Here is a 21,181-nt window from a genome sequence, read left to right as displayed (position 1 = left end):
TAGGCCTGATCACCGACAACGATGAGACAGCCTATAGGGGAGGAGGTCATTGAACTGGCAGTGTGGTGCCAGGACAACAACCTCTCCCTCAACGTAAGCAAGACAAAGGAGCTGATTGTGGACTACAGGAAAAGGAGGGTCGTTATTGTAATTTTATTGTGTTACTTTTCATATTTTTTTCAACTTTAGTTTATTTAGTAAATATTTCCTTAACTCTTTTTGAACTGCACTGTTGGTTAAAGGTTTGTAAGTAAGCATTTCACGGTAAGGTCTACACTTGTTGTATTCGGCGCATGTGACCAATAAAGTTTGATTTGATTTGACTCAACGTCTATCAACACTGGAGAATAAAGCAGAGTCAGCCATCCCCCAGTCTGTCTGTCAACACAGGGGTATTACACGGTCCATCAGCCCCTTCTCTCCTCACCAGGTCATAAAGCTAACAGCAGGCACTTGCGCTTGGTCCGAGACCAGGGTTGCGTCTCAAACGGCACCCATATAGTGCTCTGGTCAAATGTAGTGCACTATATTGGGAATAGGGTGCCATTTGGGACGTAGCCCAGGCCATTGTCAAACAGTGCTTTCATCTCCCCACGGTTACAGCGGGCAAGGCAAATCTTTGCTTATCTTGGAGGTCAGAGATTTCGTTTAGTCGTGAGTGTCGTCAAAGTGACTTTCACGATGGCTGTGGAGGAACAAACAGACTGAGCCCTGGCCTGGTCGTCCAATAAGACAGGTAATACCAGCTTCATTAGTACATTTTGAGCATGGGATTGAAACAAACCTAAAATCACAGCGCTAACTTCCTGTACACGTATGACATAACAAATCACATCGTGCTGTTTTCTATTTAATGTATACGCCTTTACTGACTCCCTGGGAAACAGTGGTCATTGCTACTGAGTGGAATATCCTGGCTAAATAAATACAGGACATGAAACTGTACAGCACCTCATAGCCTTGTAGTCTGCCAAGATTCATCATGTCATTGCACAGCTTGGGGACCTGGGACATTAAACCAACTGCTTTCTGTAAAACACATTAAGAATGGTGTGAGTAGATACACAACAACTAAGGTTACAACTTCCAGTAACTCTCCCAAAAAGCCTAAGCTTTCCAGAAATCCTGGTTGAAAGTTTCCTGGAATCAGGAAGATTTCTGAATTTTTCCATACAGATTTCATGAATCTTCCAAATGGGATTTCAGAAAAAAAACAGGTATTTTTGGGAAACCCTAAACAACACATACTCTATAGCTTCAATCGCAAATCGTTTCTGTTACCTCCAACTCTTGGCAATCTAGTCCTGCTTTGGAACTATACTTCAAGAAGTCCTGAAGGAAGATACAAATAAAAAGAGTTAAGTAATTAATAGGGCGAACAAATAAAATAATGGAACGTTTGGTGTAAATCGAGTATATCTAAGACTTGCATATTACAGGGTTCCTTGTATGCTGGAGTTGAGAATGTTAGCCTTACCTTTAGAAGTAGCTGATACTTGGTGATTCTCTGAATTGGCTTTATGAGAAAGTCACTTATGCCTAGTCTTGAACTGATCTCTTGCTGTAGGTCCTAAAGTAGAATTAGATGCAAATAGGATTTGGCTTAATAATTATGCAAAACATATATATATTTTATACAAAGCCCTTCTCAGGCTGCTCAAGAATTCTCAGAAGTGTGGTATAGCTCACCTCAAAAAATGTGTCGTACTCAGCGACGATAAATTCAGACTTGGGCTTGTTCTGGCAGTAAACCACATACATGTGTAGTCGCCTCTCCTGTTCAAAAGAAGCCACAGTATTAGTATATTTATTTTCCAGTTCTATGGTTGAAAATGTCTGAATAATACTTTTAAACCCCAGTAAGTCTGGTAAATGTGTCTAACTTGAAGTTCTACAACACCCATCATCTCATCCGAACAACAAATGAGACACGTACATGTTTTATGAAAAGCTCAGGAAGGTGCTCGTTGTCTTCAAGACATTTCTCCAGCTCACCGACAAAAAAACTGTGGGAGGAATCACAGTGTATGGTTATGAGACAAGCCAAAATAGTGGCACATTTTACTACACGCCTAAGTTTGGTCTTCTACCAGGGGTTCCCAACATTTATCCCCAGCACTACCTTTTTCACATTTGAAAAATCCCCCCCTTTACATTTTTTTTTATGATTGCTTACTGAGATGGCTATATTAAATACACCACCAGCTTGATTTTGTTTAATTTGAGGGAACAAGGAAAATTGACAAACATGTTGGTTTGAAGCTCATTTCCTGCAATTCGACATAGCTTAATAATACTCACGGAGTCTTTTCGGCAGGATATTTAATGATAATAATAATAAATAAGGAAAATAAAGTCTAGATCCGATTTCCCCAAATGTTATTCAACTACCAAATATGTTATGTTATATTATGATCATTTATATGAACCCTCAATTGAATTACACATATTCTCCTTTACAAAAAGTGATTTGATCAATTGATAGCAACAGAGTCACATTGTGGTCAAAAATAGTGCACCACGTAGGGAATAGGGTGGCATTTTGCACACACACACAATCAGCAGACTGGAAAACGACTTACTCTCTGTGCCAGTCGTAGATCTGGTGAATATTCCCAAAAACCATTTTGTCTTTTCCTTTCATATCTTCAGGTACTCCCTTCTCCTCCATCTTCTTCATGAACTCCTAGAAGGGGGGGAAAAAAGTAATAATCAGACCGAATTCAGGTCGTGACCTTGATATGACTCGTCAAGGGAAACATGAGAGTCCGACAATAATCAGCAGTGTAAAACTATCATGTGGTGGAAAAAGAGTATAGTATTACTACATATGGTTGAATTCATGGACCGCATCCCAAACGGCACCATATTCCGTAATTAGTGCACTACATTTGACCAGGGCCTATAGTGCACTATATAGGGAATATGTTGTCATTTGGGACTCAGGTTCTGGACGTGAGAAAACCCCTATGCCCTTATCTCCCTACGTAAGACAAAACCATACTCAAATGATGTTTTCTGAACTGCACATAAATATGGTCATAAGTCAGAGAGCTTCTCTGTGACTTTGACATAAATACCAAAGGACACAATGCAAATAGGACGACAACAAGGACACAGCCTGGCTGCTATTCCAGCACCAAACACTTGTATGTGTCCCAAATGGCACCCAAATCCCTATATAGTGGCCCATAGAGCTCTGGTCAAATGTAGTGCACTAAATAGGGAATGGGGTGCCATTTGGGACGCACGCCTTGGAGATTTACGACTTCTAAAACTAGAGCAGTGACTGGTCACATTCTCCACTGTTACTAGGACACCACTGTTGCCTCTCTCTCTCACGCTCCTTCTGCACTTTTGAGGCTGAATAGTCCCCTGCTAGGACGAGATTGTTCTCAACTCACCTCCACTACAATGCCCAAATCCTTGACATAGTCCTTCTCCGTCTGTACCAGCTCATTGAGGACAAACCTGAGGAAAAGGACAAGTGTGTTCAGTGACCTGAATACACACAGGAGGCAGCATTTCTCTGCAGAGTGAACCACCTCTATACACAGTCATGCTACAAACAAAGGGACTTTAACTTGGGAGTGTCAAGAGAGGCAAGGGCCCTAGTTTGTGTGCCACTTTCTCTCAAAGTGTGCACTTGAACACTCCCCTTTATGGACTTAAAACCATTGCATTGGTGTAATCACTGGCTGGAGGAAGTTTCCACCATTGTTAAATCCATGATGGGGAGTGCGCAAATGCACACTTTGGGAATTGGGAGTCAGCCAGAGGTTTAGCTACATGTCTCATACATGCGTCCACGCAGAGCTTTGGCCTTCTGCTCCAGTTCAGGGTTCCTGGGCAGGGCTGGGCTGGTCTGTTCTGGAGGAGTCAAATTGGTGAAGCTGGGATAGGCACCTGGCTCCAGATTCTAACAAGGGGGAAGAGAGAGAGGATATGAAGCCAGAGGTCAGAGGTTATAGTCACACAGTCCACTGCTGTGACTCAGGGAGAGGGAACTGATGAGATCACTCTGCTTTAATGAGCTACATAATAAGTCTATGCATCTCAAAAACAGTGTTTGATTGTATTGTGCTCTTTTGGAAATGGCTCCACGTGCACAAAGCTGAAAGAGAGTTATCAAAAACATTGTCAAATTAACAAACATTTGGCCTCCCGAGTAGCGCAGCGGTCTAAGGCACTGCATCGCAGTGCTAGCTGTGCCACTAGAGATTCTGGGTTCGAGTCCAGGCTCTGTTGCGACCGGGAGACCCATGGGACAGCGCACAATTGACCCAGCGTCGTCCGGGTTACGGGAGGGTTTGGCCAGCAGGATGTCCTGCGGCGGGCCAGGCGCAGTGCACACCGACACGGTTGCCAGGTGTACGGTGTTTCCTCCGACACATTGGGGCAGCTGGCTTCCGGGTTAAGTGGGCATTGTGTCAAGAAGCAGTGCGGCTTGGTCGGGATGTGTTTCGGAGGACCTTTGCCTCTCCCGAGTCCATACGGGAGCTGCAGCGATGAGACAAGACTGTAACTACCAATTAGATACCCCGAAATTGTGGAGAAAAAGGGGTCAACATTTTTTTTAAGTAATACATTTTACGAACATTCACAAGGAAGCTACTGTGCATTAGATACTCGGAAACGTATCACACGATCTCTCACCTGACGCCATACTACTTAATCTTAATCTTTATCTGATCTGTTTGTGGCAAGAGAGGCTGAGCCTCAAATGGCACCCTATTCTCTATGCCCTATGGGCCCTGGTCAAAAGTAGTGCACTAGGCAGGGAATAGGGTGCTATTTGAGACACAACCTCTGTTCTATCAACCACATTGAGAGAGGAAGCTGTGTGTTAACTGTCCGGCGCGATAACATGAACATCTGATGTGCATCTCAAAATGGTGGCTCCCAGTCAGCATGACATGGTTGCTTAGTGGCCTTTGAGAAGCGGAAGTTGGAGTGAGTAGATGACGTCAAGAGAAACAGGGGGTTAGTTTAGAGATGGTTAAGAGATTGTCACCGACTGTTAGCAGTGTGCAAAGACAGCGTAGAAATTGCTCAATGCCATTTTGTATTGCATTCACCTTAGCACTTACCATCTTAGTTTGGACCAACTTTTCTATTGCACTGACAAGATCCGCAGCGCTGGGGACATCGGCGGAGCCCTGACGCGCAGTATGCAATGCGGAGGGCTGTAAAGGCACGGTTTGGGAGGAAGGGAGTGTTAGTAGCAGGGAGGAGGAGAAAGGGAACAGGGACAGGGAGACAAAGGTAGTTATTAGTCAGGACCTTTGAGCAGCTACAAAAGGCAAGCTTTAGTGGAGAAATGTGAGGTGCTATTGGAATTATACACGAGCTAGATCAGTAAGCAGTAGGCCAGAGACAATTTAGTGACAAAGAGTGCGTCCCAAATTATAGTGCACTAGTTTTGACCAGAGGTCTTGGTCAAAAGCTGTGCACTACAAAGGGAATAGGATGCCATTCGGGACACAGTCCGTGTGGCGTGATCTTGTATATAGAGCCAAGTGAGAGAGTGAACGTGACACAGTGCAACAGTGTGTTAGTTAGGTCAAACACAGTGCAGCAGCTCTTCCAGCTGTAAACCAAGCCAGTGTACATAATGCCTCGCATTCATCAGGGCACAGCAGACACAGACTCCGCTGTAGACACATCTGGTAGTTTGTGGCATAGTGTTGTACTGTACACATAGACAGCAGAGGGGAGGGGGCTGCAGGTGGACACGTCTTATGAGCCCGTGCTGAATGACATAACAGATTCTCTGCGACCAATAAGGTGCTTGAACACAAGTCCATTAACCCGAAGAGAAGATATTCCTTTTGACATTTTTTTGTTCTATTTTCTCGTTGTTGCTAAGGCTGCGTTCCAAAGGGCACCCTATTCCCTACATAGTGCAATACTTTTGACCAGAGCATAACAGGGTGCCATTTTGGACGCATCTAGAAGAGGTACTACGGTGACAGAGAGAGAGGGTGTCATGTCATACCTTCTCCTCCTGGGACGAGGGGTCCTTGATGATCTCCATGGGCGGCGGCAGAGGGGTGTGAGAGTCATCCTCGGGCTCCTCCTCTCCTCCGCTCTGCATTCCAGAGGAGGGCTTGGACAGGGGGCCCTCCTTTCTGCCCCTCTGTAGAGATAGAAAGGGTCGAGTCAGGGGGGGGGGGGAGCAGGGGGAGTTAATGTGGGCCATTGTCCCGGGGTTCACTGGGGTGCCCTGCTCCACCACAGTGCCTCTCTGTCTCAGAATCACACTGGGAGCCACACAGCCACCCAGTAGGAAGTCACTTCAGGCCTGGGGCTGCATCCCAAATGGCACCCAATTCCCTATTATGGTGCACTGCCCAATTAGAGAGAATAGGGTGCCATTAGGGACGTGGCCCTAATCACAGTTCCACTGATCGGCGAGATCAAATCATGTGGGACACTTCTGTGACCATTCCTTGAGGTTTAAAAAAAATAAAAATATCATGGGGCTCCGCTAGGATTGAGAACAAGGAGTCTACTTTTCAAGGTACTGTGAAATTATACTGTAGCTGTCTAATAACATATGGTGATTATGCATTTCTCTCACTTTTCTATCCTTGTGGGAGGCATCTAAAACATTTAGCAGTGGTTATAGCACAACATTGCGCTGCTCTCCGTACATTTAAAATGGAAAGATATACACTAGTGCACTGACTAAAATTTGCTTGAAGGCTCCAATTTACACTGTGATGCCCATTGTTCATGACTTGTGATTAAACCAGCATTGCCTATGCACCCTGTAGAATTGTCCCATGGTAATTGGGCTAGGATGTCATAAGATAACAGCTCATACTGTATCATGTATCCTTGGGAAACTGCTCCTCCATACATGGGAGGGTCAAGAGATGTTGATTCGCTTTAGATACGCAATCCTTGTAATGGACCTTTTCCTACAGGTTCAAGAGAAGTTCAACAGTCGGATCTAGAGGAGAATCCCATTGGTTTGGATAACAATGGGTTAAACTGGCGTTGCCTGAGCTGTACTTCTAAATTTGATCCAATCACTTAACCCTTTGTAAAAAACTAAAAGAGCCTGAAAGAAGCACAAGTCCACCATAAGCGGTCCCTGAAGGACCGTGATGGACACGTCCCTTAGAAACCCATCACTGTATGTACAGAGACGCGCTGGATGGAGAGAGTGGAAAGAGAGAGAGGAGGCTGAAGAGGACGCAGAAGAGACGGTGATTGTTACCTCGTCTGCGCTCGCGTCCTGCGAGAGAGTTGGAAAGAGAGAGCGAGAGATGCGGTGGAGAGGAGTCAAGACACTCGTTACCTCGTCTACGCTCTCGCCGTACAGGGCACTCTCGGGCGGCCCCAGGTCGATGCTCTTGCGGCCGTCCCTCTTCTTGTGCTTGTTGGGTAACTTCTTGATGCTGCTGCCGTGGCTGAGGCGGCGCACAGGGCTGGTCAGCCACTTCTTCAGGGTGTTCCCCGAGCGCTTCGGTCCCGGAGAGTTTGAATGGATGGAGCTCTGGGATGCCTGGGGCTGCAGGCTGGCCACCGACTCGGTCTTCGCTCCCTCGGGCCCACTGACCGAGTAGTTCTCTGGAAGGAGACGAGACAAACCACATTTTAGTCTTCAGAATTCCACCTTGACAGCATTCTGTCATACACACACCTTTATAGTACCCAAATACACAAGATGAGCCTCTGAGTCACACACCAGCACTCTCTCGTTGGCTTTGTGTGCGTCCCAAATGGCATCCTATTCCCTATAGTGTACTACTTTTGACCAGAGCCCTATGGGCCGTGGCCAAAGTAGAGCACTACATAGGAAATAAGGTGCCATGTTGGATGGAGACTCTGTCCATACACAGTGCTAGCTTTCTGTACGAACTATGCCTTAGTTATCCCTTGCAGTCTGACGTCCACTATCAAATACCAACCTTCCCAAAGGAGAGGGTGAACAGTACACAGTCATTTGTTGATTAACATTGCCCAATGTAATACAGTGTAGGAATGCAGCCATGTGTATACCAACAATACTCAATGGAGCCTAATACTGTATAGGAATGCAAGTCACACAGTGTGTGTTCAGCTCATTTCAAGCCTTGGTTTCAGAACACAACACACCTCCTTTTGACCGTTGATATTATTTCTACAAACAGGGCCTGTGAGATATGTTATTTTTTTCCCAAATATATATTTCCAGTGTGTTAGCTGATAATGATGCACTTTTCTCTGTAAATATTTGATGCTCATGTTTGTTTTAAGCCAGTAAAAAGATAGTGGAAACGTTTACTGGACAGTTGCTTTTCTGACTTTTATGTAAATAAACTGCAGCTTGCTTCATAATGGCTAAAAGGTGGACTAGTTTAGGCTATTACTAACTATTTAACCAAGTTGAAGACATACAGTGACTGGAAAATATTCAACCCCCTAGTATTTTTCCACATTTTATTGCGTTACAAAGTCGGATTAAAATGGCTTCAATTGTTATTTATTGTTATTTATTTTAACAATATTATTTATTATCAACAATCTACACAAAATACTCTAATGTCAAAGGGAAAGAAAAATTCAGACATTTCTCAGAAATGTATCATTGCTAGACCGCCATTTTCAAGTCTTGCCAAAGATTTCAAAGCCAATTTAAGTCAAAACTGTAACTAGACCACTCAGGAACATTCAATGTCCTCTTGGTAAGCAACTCCAGTGTAGATTTGGCCTTGTGTTTTAGGTTACTGTCCTGCTGAAAGGTGAATTTGCCTTCCAGTGTCTGTTGTAAAGCAGACTGAACCAGGGTTTCTTCTAGGATTTTGCCTGTGCTTGGCTCTATTCTGTTTTTTTTTATCCCAAAAAACTCCCTAGTCCTTGCTGATGACAAGTAAACCCATAACATGATGCAGCCACCACCACGCTTGAAAATATTGAGTGCTACTCAGTAATGTGCTGTGTTTGCCCCAAACATAATGCTTTGTATTCAGGACAAAAAGTAAATTTCTTTGCCACATTCCAAAATCATGTTAACCACTATTATTGCACACAGGATGAGTCCACGCAACCTATTAAGCACATTTTTACTCCTGAACTTTTTAGGCTTGCCATAACAAAGGGGTTGAATACTTATTGACTTATTTTTTATTAATTTGTAATAATTTATCAAATCAAAATTCCACTTTGACATAATGGGATATCGTGTGTAGATTAGTGAGACCAAATCTCATTTGAATCGATTTAAAATTCAGACAGAAACACAACAAGAAATGTGGAAAAAGTCAAGGGGTTGAACACTTTCTGAAGGAACTGTATGTTCTGTACTGTTGGATCCAGACTAGCTCTGGTCTACAGGGCGAGGACATTTGCCTCTGCACTCTGTTACAAAATTCCTCTATAGAAGGATACATAGACCCAAAAGAGAGCAGAGGTCCTCACATAGATCCAGACTGGCACCAGAGAGTGATTAGAGCGAAAGCTCCTGAATGATGTATTTGTCAAATTCCTCCCGGTCCACCACCATGCAGTCAAAAGCAAAGTACAGTAGGGTACACCATAACAAAACATTTAGCAACAGAACACACAAAAAAATAGATTTTCTCCCAAATGAACACAATCCTGAAGTACCGTCAGTACTACTAACCATAAAAGCAGAGAGAACATCCATCCCCTGAGATAAAACATAGATACTAAAGATACTTGATACTAAAGGAAACATTTGGCCAAGCCATTGAGAAGAAAGGGGAGATATGTTTGTGCTGTGGAGGCAGGCCTGCTGTTGACCAGGCCAGCCAGGTCAACCAACATACAAGTCTGTCCATGATGTTGAAAAGACCCAGGATGTTGTTATCAGCCGGATAGGGAGATACAGTGGGGCAAAAAAGTATTTAGTCAGCCACCAATTGTGCAAGTTCTCCCACTTAAAAAGATGAGGCCTGTAATTTTCATCATAGGTCCACTTCAACTATGACAGACAAAATGAGAAGAAAAAAAATCCAGAAAATCACATTGTAGGATTTTTAATGAATTTATTTGCAAATTATGGTGGAAAATAAGTATTTGGTCACCTACAAACAAGCAATATTTCTGGTTTATCTCAATACTTTGTTATATACCTTTTGTTGGCAATGACAGAGGTCAAACGTTTTTCTGTAAGTCTTCACAAGGTTTTCACACACTGTTGCTGGTATTTTGGCCCATTCCTCCATGCAGATCTCCTCTAGAGCAGTGATGTTTTGGGGCTGTTGCTGGGCAACACGGACTTTCAACTCCCTCCAAAGATTTTCTATGGGGTTGAGATCTGGAGACTGGCTGGGCCACTCCAGGACCTTGAAATGCTTCTTACGAAGCCACTCCTTCGTTGCCCGGGCGGTGTGTTTGGGATCATTGTCATGCTGAAAGACCCAGCCACGTTTCATCTTCAATGCCCTTGCTGATGGTAGGCTTTGTTACTTTGGTCCCAGCTCTCTGCAGGTCATTCACTAGGTCCCCCCGTGTGGTTCTGGGATTTTTGCTCACCGTTCTTGTGATCATTTTGACCCCACGGGGTGAGATCTTGCGTGGAGCCCCAGATCGAGGGAGATTATCAGTGGTCTTGTATGTTTTCCATTTCCTAATAATTTCTCCCACAGTTGATTTCTTCAAACCAAGCTGCTTACCTATTGCAGATTCAGTCTTCCCAGCCTGGTGCAGGTCTACAATTTTGTTTCTGGTGTCCTTTGACAGCTCTTTGGTCTTGGCCATAGTGGAGTTTGGAGTGTGACTGTTTGAGGTTGTGGACAGGTGTCTTTTATACTGATAACAAGTTCAAACAGGTGCCATTAATACAGGTAACAAGTGGAGGACAGAGGAGCCTCTTAAAGAATAAGTTACAGGTCTGTGAGAGCCAGAAATCTTGCTTGTTTGTAGGTGACCAAATACTTATTTTCCAACATAATTTGCAAATAAATTAATAAATAATCCTACAATGTGATTTTCTGGATTTGTTTTCTCATTTTGTCTGTCATAGTTGAAGTGTACCTTTAATGAAAATTACAGGCCTCTCATCTTTTTAAGTGGGAGAACTTGCACAATTGGTGGCTGACTAAATACTTTTTTTGCCCCACTGTATGTGCTGCTCCAGTCAATCCTATTGTGGCAAACAAAAGAGGGAGAATAACACTTCTCACGCCCGCGAGCAATTGTAGACCGGGTGCCATTTGGGACACATTCAGTGCCTTCAGAAAGTATTCAGACCCCTTGACTTTTTCCATATTTTGTTATTTTACAGCCTTATTCTAAAATGGATTCAATTGTTTTCTACAGACAATACTCCATAGCAAAAACAGGTTTTGTATTAAAAAACAAAAAACTGTAGTATTAGACCCTTTACTCTGTGATTACAGCCTTGTGTCTTCTTGGGTATGACGCTACAAGCTTGGCACACCTGTATTTGGGGAGTTTCTCCCATTCTTCTCCACATGATTCTCTCAAGCTCTGTCAGGTTGGATGGGGAACATCGCTGCACAGCTATTTTCAGGCCTCTCCAGAGATGTTCGATTGGGTTCAAGTCTGGGCTCTGGCTGGGCTGCTCAAGGACATTCAGAGACTTGTCCTGAAGCCACTTCTGCGTTGTGCATAGGGTCGTTGTCCTGTGGAAGGTGAATCTTCTGAAGTCCTGAGGGCTCTGAAGCAGGTTTTCATCAAGGATCTCTCTGTACTTTGCTCTGTTCATCTTTCCCTTGATCCTGACTACTCTCCCAGTCCCTGCCGCTGAAAAATATACCCACAGCATGATGCTGCCACCACCACCATGCTTCACCGTAGGAATGGTGCCAGGTTTCCCGCCAGACGTGACACTTGGCATTCAGGACAAATAGTTCAATCTTGGTTTCAGCAGACCAGAGAATCTTGTTTCTCATGAACTGAGTCCTTTAGATAAACTCCAAGCGGGCTGTCATGTGCCTTTTACTGAGGAGTGGCTTCCGCCTGGCCACTCTACCATAAAGGCCTAATTGGTGGAGTGCTGCAGAGATGGCTGTCCTTCTGGAAGGTTCTCCCATCTCCACAGAGGACCTCTGGAGCTCTGTCAGAGTGACCATCAGGTTCTTGCTCACCTCCCTGATCAAGGCCCTTCTCCCCCGATTGCTCAGTTTGTCTGGGTGGCCAGCTTTAGGAAGAGTCTTGGTGGTTCCAAACTTCTTCCATTTAAGAATGATGGAGGCCACTGTGTTCTTGGGGACCTTCAATGCTGCAGAAATGTTTTGGTACCCTTCCCCAGATCTGTGCCTCGACACAATCCTGTCTCGGAGCTCTACAGACAACTCCTTCGACCTAATGGCTTGGTTTTTGCTCTGACATGCACTGTCAATTGTGTGACCTCATATAAACAGTTGTGTGTATTTCGAAATCATGTCCAATCAATTGAATTTACCACAGGTGGACTCCAAGTTGTAGAAACATCTCAAGGATGATCAATGGAAACAGGATGCACCTGAGCGCAACTGAGTCTCATAGCAAAGGGTCTGAATACTTACGTAAATAAAGTATTTCTGTTTTCTGCCAACATTTCGATAAACCTGTTTTCGATTTGTCATTATGGGGTATTGTGTGTAGATTTATGAGGATTTGTTTAATTTAATCCATTTTAGAATAAGGCTGTAACGTAAGAAAATGTGGAAAAAGTCACCGGGTCTGAATACTTTCCGAATGCACTGTATTGACAAGAAATTGCAGAGTGGGATAGCGTAGCCTGTGTTGCTGCTGACTTGTTGCTTCTGTGCTAGGTGACTCATTATGGGGAAGTGAGCTTGTGAAGAATCATGTGGACAAAGCCTGTAGTTAGATATTATTAAGTAGATTAGCTCAGCAGCCCATAGGGGTATCACAGCCATATCATAGTCCCAGCCACAATCTCTCCCTGTGGGGACAGTCAACAACAGGGCTGAAAGAGAGAGAGAGAGGAGAGAGAAAGAAGGGCAGTCTGAAGGAATAGGCCTTTTAAAGGGATAGTTCGGGACTTTGGCAATGAGACCATTTATCTACATCTCCAGAGTCAGATGAACTCGTAGATAACATTTTTATGTATCTGCGTCCAGTATGAAGGAAGTTAGTGATCCGTTTGCAAGCCAATGCTAACTAGCTTAGCACAAAGACTGAAAGCATACTACCTCTTAACTTTTTATAATTAAAGAAAATATATAATCTTTAACTGCATTGTTGGCAAAGTACCCATAAGTAAGCATTTCACTGTTGTTTCCAAAGAATTTGACTTGGTATCCACAAGTTCACCTGGCTCTGGGAAAGTACAGTTGATAAAGGGCATTAATTTACCAAAATCCTGAAATATCCCTTTAACTGAGGTGACCCACAGCCCCTCCTCTCCATGTGGAGTCAACTGATGAAATGGCTCTTTGATAACATGAACACTGCTTTTCAGACAGGCCTTCTCCATGGGCCTTTGTCAGAGAAAGAGAGCACTCCAACACTTGGCTGCATGGGACACGTGTGTACACTTACAGCTATGACCTGCATAGCTGCTGTGGAGCATAGTGCTCCAGGCTAGGCCTCCTCTGTTCAATAACCGCCATACATGAGGGTTTCTACTCCACTTCAAAGATATTTGGGATGCTTCCCAAATGGCAGCCTAATTCCCTACATAGTAAATGGCAGCTTAGTCCCTATATAGTGCACTACTTTAGACCACAGCCCAGGTCAAAAGTAGTAGACTATGTAGGGAATAGGGTGCCAATTGAGACGCAGATTCGGGAACATTCGCTGCAGGCTGTCTGTGGTAACAATCTCACTGTGACTGGACAGTGGCTTGTTGAGCTGGCCTTGTGACGCCACACATGATTGCCTGCTTGAAAAGCACTTCGGAGAGCAGCGCGTCACACTGAGGCTTGCTGACGACAGCAGGCGCTCTCATGGTCACGTGCTACAAAAATAGTGGCTCCCTTGGCCGGCCAATAGGCCCTGCTCTTTGTACACGAGGGCTGTGTCCCAAAAGGCACCCCTATTCTCCTTTATAGACCAGGGCCAATACGGAAGATCATAGGGCTCTGATCAAAAGTGGTGCACTATATCGGGAAGAGGGTGCCATTGGGGACACATGGTCCTCTTAAGCGCCTTCATTTCCCACCTCGACCGCTTAATGGCCGCACTAAGAGAGAGATATTCTCATTCCTTACTCGGCTGTCTCACTGCTACCTAGTGCTTTCGCAGAATCAGCACTTTCTATCACACACCTTTTGCTTTCACTAGAAAAAGCCACCAAGAATAATCCCTTCTTACCACAAAGGGGGTAGATTATTTCCAACCCTATATAAACATTGTGCAATGAGATATTAGAGTTAAACAGTCATCAGGGTTATAATTATGTTGATAAAATAGGACTCCTCAACATGAAATCAAAAGGTTTGTAGGTGTTTCTTTGACCTGCTCTGATGGTGAATTTAGTTTCAGACCCATCAAAATGTTTTGTTATAACTATATTTTCTGGAGGGTTTTTATGCTTTGGGACCACTGCTCTAGTTAAACTGTCTGCCTGTTTGAAATGCTTGTGTGAGGTATTATCGCATAGAGCAAACAGAGTGTCATATTTCTGTGTCACCGACTGTGATTAAGTTATGTGATATAGAGCCAGCCTCACACAATGGCAACCTGTGGAATGACCTTGAGAGTCGCTCCATGTCATTTCAGCAAGCCATGACACCCACCGTCTCAAGATTGTTCTGAAATCCTCTCTGTAGTTACAAACAGATCAGATTAGCATTCCTGAATTTTTTTTGTTGTTGAAATATAATTTGATCTCTGAGAAATGAATGATAATGCATTGCACCCAAACTGTCCATTTTAATTTATAGGATTCATAGAATATTCAATAAATGGTGCCCGGCATCCGATTTGGACCAAACATGAGGAATTTAAAGAAATTGACAAAAGCAGGATGTAGGATGGTACAATTTCAATGACAAATTTCTCTGAACGGGGGATAACACTTTACCAAATTCACTGGTAATACAATACATAGCATGAAGAAACAATACTCTGAGCCGCAGCTCCATACTACATCAGACATGGGGAACTGATACTATATATTCGTTGCTGGGGTGGGATTGGTGTGGGGTTACAAAAAAGTTCGGTCCAAATTGGATGTTAGGTACTATATTTATTGAATATTATATGAATCCTATACATTTAAATTGCCTATTTGGGTGCAATCATTTAGCTTCATTGCGCAGTTATCAAATTATATTACAACAAAATAATGTCGCATGAATGCTAATCTTAAATGTTTCCAACAGAAACAATTTCAGAATCATCAGAGATTGTGGGTGTCAAAATCCTCTTTCTTGTGCTTTTTGAGGTGGAACGACCCTCGAGTCAATTATCTAGTCTCAGCTTCAGAATGCACAAAAGAGAAAAAGCAGAGAGATACCATTTCTGGCTATTGTTGGGAAAATGGTTTTCTCCACCGGCATGCTGCATCACAAAGACTTGAAGTGATTTCTAATTGAGCCTGGGTTGACAATAGAATGGGGAAAACATGGACACGTACTGGAGCAGGCCGGCAGCTGGAACATGTGAGCGGTAAAAATGCCTGAGATGTTTTCTGTTGAGGATCCATGGTCCCCTAGCAACCCGCTTGCGTGTGAAGCAGGCAGGCAGGCCAGTCTTCACCTCAGTGCACAGGGCTGGAGGGGCATGGAGGAGAAAGAGGTGGTGGAAGAGGAGGAGAGCACCTCAGGGGCAGTACGTATCCAATGTCTGATTTAGGATCAGTTTAGCCTTTTAGATCACAATGAATAAGATTACACGGAGTGGGGGGAGCTGATCCTAGATCACCACTCCGAATGAAGTACTTGATACATACTGCCTCAGGCTTCTTGTCACCCTCTCAGAGGCTCCATTGCTTCTGGCCACAACTCAACAACACTCTATCACTCTCAATACACCTAATTCCCCATTCTCACCGCACATAAGAACAACGGCTGACAGTGTACTGCTCTAGTCTACACACAATCTCCTCCATGACAGCCTGTCTGTTTTCTAGTTTTTTTTTTGTGACTACCTGTCCTGATATGTGGTGTCAAATATGCAGTAACACGGGTTCTTAGTACAGTATGCCCACATTTAAGGACGTGTACAGTATGGAATGTCCCACAGGTGGACGTATTCATTAATATACATTAATTAAATTGAAGAGAATCTCTGGGGCTATGAGCAGTGTCTGTTCAGGAAAGAGTTGAATTAGCCTGAGAATCCTCTACAGCTTTAGTCACCATATGGCTCTCTGAGGTCATTAAAGAACCCATGGCACCTATCGTAAGAGTAGGGGTGTTAACCCCGGTGTCCTGGCTAAATTCCCCAATCTGTCCCTCAAACCATCACGGTCACCTAATAATCCCCAGTTTACAATTGGCTCATTCCTCCCCCTCCTCTCCCCTGTAACTATTCCCCAGGTCGTTGCTGCAAATGAGAACGTGTTCTCAGTCAACTTACCTGGTAAAATAACGGATAAATACAAATAAATAAATTGCTAATTATCGAAGTACAACTGTTCACAGAACATTCCGGCAACTTGCATGTGTTATTCTACTTGCCACAACCGCATCTTCTCTTCTGGAAACTTCATCCCAAATGGCCTTTTAAAAGGCTAAACTGAAGGCACTCTATTGCCTATGTGGGGCACTACTTTTGACCAGTGCCCATAGGGCTGTCTTCAATAGTAAGGAACTACATAGGGTGCCAATTGGGACGTATCCTGTGACTGACATGCCCTGTCAGCAATGGAATAAATCAGCAGAAACTTATCAGTTGTTTCTCCGTGAGGTATTTTTTTGCGTCTACTCGTCTACTCTACTCATCTGACTTCCAGGAAACAGAAAGTTGAATTCCTTGCATGCGTGAAACTGAGGGTCCTGCTTTTCCTGACTGGGTGTTACGGGTACTACGCCAGAGTTTCGGTATTTCTATTCACAGACAGGTTTTATTTCCTCATCAGTCCATCATTGTCACGCACTTTGTGGCATTCTTATATTGTGTAACGCTCACATTCCACGCATATCCGAAGAGTTTTCAAATCTCTCTACTAGCTACCTCCTAAGTGTGGGTTACATTATCAGCATGTCGGTGACCATTTGCTGAACGGGCAAAAGGTGAACCCCTAAAGGATGTAAAAACAACAACAACAAGAACAAGAGCAGTAATAAGCCAGACATTCGATGCAAAGAGGAAAACATTCCTGCTAGTTAACTCGCTGGGCAACAATTAAAAGGAGAAAGCCATCCCATCCACATTCAGACAGCCCTCCCTAAAGTTCCCCCTAAGAGTCATCTTCAAAGAAACTTGTTGTAATGCTTCACATGAAAGAAGATTTGTGGCTAATTTGGTCTTCAAAGACACCAGCGGTGTTACTACCCTCAAAAATAATCTAGGTTAGAGAGTAGAAAAACATGACTTCCACGTATATTATCCCACATTCTTGAGAGACATACCATAACAGAAATGTTGAAAATGAAAATCCATGACATTTGTAAGACTTATTAACGAACGTGTTATGCAATTCTTAGTGACGCGTTCAATGTTTATGAATGGGAGCCTACTCTGCTGATCCAGAACCTAACATATTGTTGACACGGCTTCATCCCCATCCCTCTGAATATCTGCATCCTCTTGCATGGAGACAGCATAATGATACAACAGCGTACAATAGCTGTTGGCGCCAGTGCAGTTCTCATTGAGTGTTCACCATTGCAGCAGCTATCTCTCTTATTGTACACAGCCCAGAGATGCTGCCGGAGTTCATATATAATGTGGCAGTACTTAAGGTCACATTAGTGCTCAGCAGAGAGGCACTTTGCCTCTGTCCACTCCACAGCACCAAGCCTTAAAACATCAGCAGACAAGTAAACACTAGAGAAATGCAAATGCAATATTAAAACGGGAGAGATTTTTGTTTTCAGGCTGTCAGCCAGCTACTATGAAGGATGTGAAGTCAGACACAAGCTTTCTCTCACAAATGTTTGAGTGAGTCGCTCCGGTCACACTAAAAAGCGTTAAGAGACAAACTTTGCCTCTGTGCACTCTACACAGCAAGAAGACACCAAGCCTTAGTGAAAAACGACAGCAAAGGAAAAGAAAGGGAATAGCCGGGGAGGAAAGATTCCGGTTTGAACGCACGCGAGTGATAGAGTGCTGCATTGTCCCACTAAGATTCTACACAACAGATCCCTGAAACATCCACAAACAAGTAAACACTGGCAAGGTAAAGCCATGCAATATTAAAACAGGAGCGACGTCTAATAGTGTCAACCAGCTACAGCACGGAAAGTCAGACACAAGCATTCTCTCACAAATGTTGGTAGCAAATACAAATTCAAATGGTAATTAACCTCCCTGGCTCATGTCCAGATAAAATAATTGCTTAACAATATTCAGGATCTCCGTTCGAAACCATGGACTTACACGCATAGGGCTCCTGTCAGGGTTACGATCAGAGAACAGATTCTGTGTGTTCTCACAGCTGAGCTTCTCACGGAAATATCTTCCATATCGTTAAGCTGCGCTTCTGTCTGGACATCAGCCAGGGATGTAACTTACCTTTGGAGTTGTACTTCAGCCAGCAGTAAAGGTACGCACCTGTCACTTTGTAACCGCAGCAGCAACACTTAGCAAGAATCCAACCACAACAGGAGCAACAATGCCTCCCACTTTTCATCCTGGCCAGCTAAAGGAAGCACATGGCTCCGGGAGACGAATGATAGGGAGAGAGGGGAGATAGATGCAACATGCACCTGTACTGCAGTCCAGTCAACCAGCCACGAGCCACTTCAAGTTCAGCCTGTTCCACTTGCCTCCACTGAGGGGAGGGACGGACCGGGAGGGAGGAGGGAACAGGGCAGGCGCACCCTACACTCCCAGGCACTCACTCACTACCTCTGATTCACAGAGAGCAGCTTGGGTTAGAGTGAAAAGGTGAACGTAATAGGTCACTTTGACAAAGGCACCACTAGCCCTATCGGTATGGTCCTAGCAAACATAAAGACAACACCCAGATTGTTTATAGTATATTGTATATAGGTCCAATGCAGCCGTTTTATCTCAATATCAATTCATTTCTGGGTCGAAATGAAATACCTGACTGTGATTGTTTTAAAAAAAGGGTCAAAAAGAAACCAAAATAGATTTTTTAGCAAAGGACAATTTCTCAAACAAGTATTTTGCTCGGACTGTCTGGGAGGGATCTATGTGGGCAGGGGAAAACTGAAAATTAGCTCTTATTTTCAGAGTGTTTGGAACGCCCTTTCTTATTGGTGAATGTCACCAGGCAGGCCAAAACTCCATCCCACCAAAACAGACTGACATTTCAGGCGGTCTTTTCAAACAGCCCTTGCACTAAAAGAGCATTAACATAATTGAAACAATTTCACAGTATTATTTCAACCTCATACTAGAGTGGAAATACACTACCGGTCAAAAGATTGAGAACACCTACTCATTCAAGGCCTTTTCTTTATTTTTACTATTTTCTACATTGTAGAATAATAGTGAAGACATCAAAACTATGAAATAACACACATGGAATCATGTAGTAACCTAAAAAAGTGTTAAACAAATCAAAATATATTTTATAAATAGCCCCCCTTTGCCTTGATGACAGCTTTGCACACTAATGTCTCAACTATTATTCTAAAATGCAGACATTTGAACAAATAAAGAAAAACCCTTGAATGAGCAGGTTTTCTAAAACGTTGGACTGGTAGTGTATATAAAACACAGTAAAATCAAGTTTTTGACTGCACTGTGCCTTTAACTGCACCCAGTTCTACCAGTAATTAAAATAGGCTTCATGGGTGGGAATGGCTGTCAAATGTCATGTGCGGGCACATTCTTGACAAGCAGATATGAGCACCAAAATTATTACTTCTTATGCTACTGAGGAAAGACAGCCAGGTTTCATTATGTTAATTGCCATGTTACGCCCTGAAAATAAGTCCTTTCCCACTATGCCCTCTCTAAGTCTCCAAGTAAAGCCTCTGAAAAAGCTTATGTGAGAAGCACCTTGTGTGTATCAAATCCTATAGAGGATAAATAAGGACAGGTTGTGTTGCATACAGACAAAGTGCCTTTGGTGCTGTACTGAGAACTAGGACACTGCAGGTAAGGAGCTGTGTGATTGTTATGGAGCATATCTGGGCTATGTGGCTGTTGGGGACACAGAAAGACAGAGCAGTGCTTCAGGGAAGACACAGACTGAGCCCCACACAGCCAGATAGAGCACAGGCAGGCCAAGGGTGTTTCAAGATGAACAGGTAGAACTGGTACTAGAGCAGTGAAGAAATAGACCACCAAATGGGACATTTTCAAGGAAGACAATATCAACATAAACTCAGCAAAAAACGAAACGTCCTCTCACTGTCAACTGCATTTATTTTCAGCAAACTTAACATGTGTAAATATTTGTATGAACATAATATTCAACAACTGAGACATAACCGGAACAAATTCCACAGACATGTGACTAACAGAAATGGAATAATGTGTCCCTGAACAAAGGGGGGGTCAAAATCAAAAGTAACAGTCAGTATCTGGTGTGGCTACCAGCTGCATTAAGTACTGCAGTGCATCGCCTCATCATGGACTGCTCCAGATTTGCCAGTTCTTGCTGTGAGATGTTACCCAACTCTTCTACCAAGGCACCTGCAAGTTCCAGGACATTTCTGGCAGGAATGGCCCTAGCCCTCCGATCCAACAGGTCCCAAACCTGGCTGGGACCCTGCTTTTGGCGTTTTTAGAAAGGCGTCTTTAGTGTCCTAAGTTTTCATAACTGTGACCTTAATTGCCTACCTTCTGTAAGCTGTTAGTGTCTTAACGACCGTTCCACAGGTGCATGTTCATTAATTGTCTATGGTTCATTGAACAAGCATGGGAAAGAGTGTTTAAACCCTTTACAATGAAGATCTGTGACGTTATTTGGATTTTTACGAATTATCTTTGAAAGACAGGGTCCTGGGAAAGGGACTTTTCTTTTTTTGCTGAGTTTACCTGACTACACAGGCAGGGTAACATCGTACGTTGGTGTCTATGGGGAAAACTGCATTCCAACCAGTACTTTTGTCACATTCAACAACGAAAAACCCTGGCTCAATGCAGAGCTGAGAAGCCTACGCTCTGCCAAGGAAGAGGCACATAGGAGTGGCAACATGGACCATTACAGAGTAGTGAA

The 21,181-nt window shown here is 43.6% G+C and overlaps 1 protein-coding gene across 1 annotated transcript in view; it reads right to left on the bottom strand.

Annotated features, from left to right (window-relative positions):
• The window catches only part of LOC139380339 (kalirin-like), a 281,823-nt gene that overhangs the window by 23,848 nt on the left and 236,794 nt on the right, over positions 1-21,181 (bottom strand). The window contains exons 35-44 of the mRNA XM_071122954.1: positions 7,310-7,581; positions 5,999-6,139; positions 3,801-3,919; positions 3,405-3,471; positions 2,583-2,686; positions 1,937-2,006; positions 1,690-1,776; positions 1,478-1,570; positions 1,282-1,332; positions 952-1,029 (exon numbers count right to left, since the gene is read on the bottom strand). Of these exons, the coding sequence (XP_070979055.1) occupies positions 952-1,029; positions 1,282-1,332; positions 1,478-1,570; positions 1,690-1,776; positions 1,937-2,006; positions 2,583-2,686; positions 3,405-3,471; positions 3,801-3,919; positions 5,999-6,139; positions 7,310-7,581 (1,082 nt within the window). The remainder of the gene's footprint in view (positions 1-951; positions 1,030-1,281; positions 1,333-1,477; positions 1,571-1,689; positions 1,777-1,936; positions 2,007-2,582; positions 2,687-3,404; positions 3,472-3,800; positions 3,920-5,998; positions 6,140-7,309; positions 7,582-21,181) is intronic.

Source organism: Oncorhynchus clarkii, chromosome 22 (genome assembly GCF_045791955.1).
Source record: "Oncorhynchus clarkii lewisi isolate Uvic-CL-2024 chromosome 22, UVic_Ocla_1.0, whole genome shotgun sequence".
Taxonomy (NCBI): Eukaryota; Metazoa; Chordata; class Actinopteri; order Salmoniformes; family Salmonidae; genus Oncorhynchus; species Oncorhynchus clarkii.
This window is presented reverse-complemented; position numbering and strand designations above follow the sequence as displayed.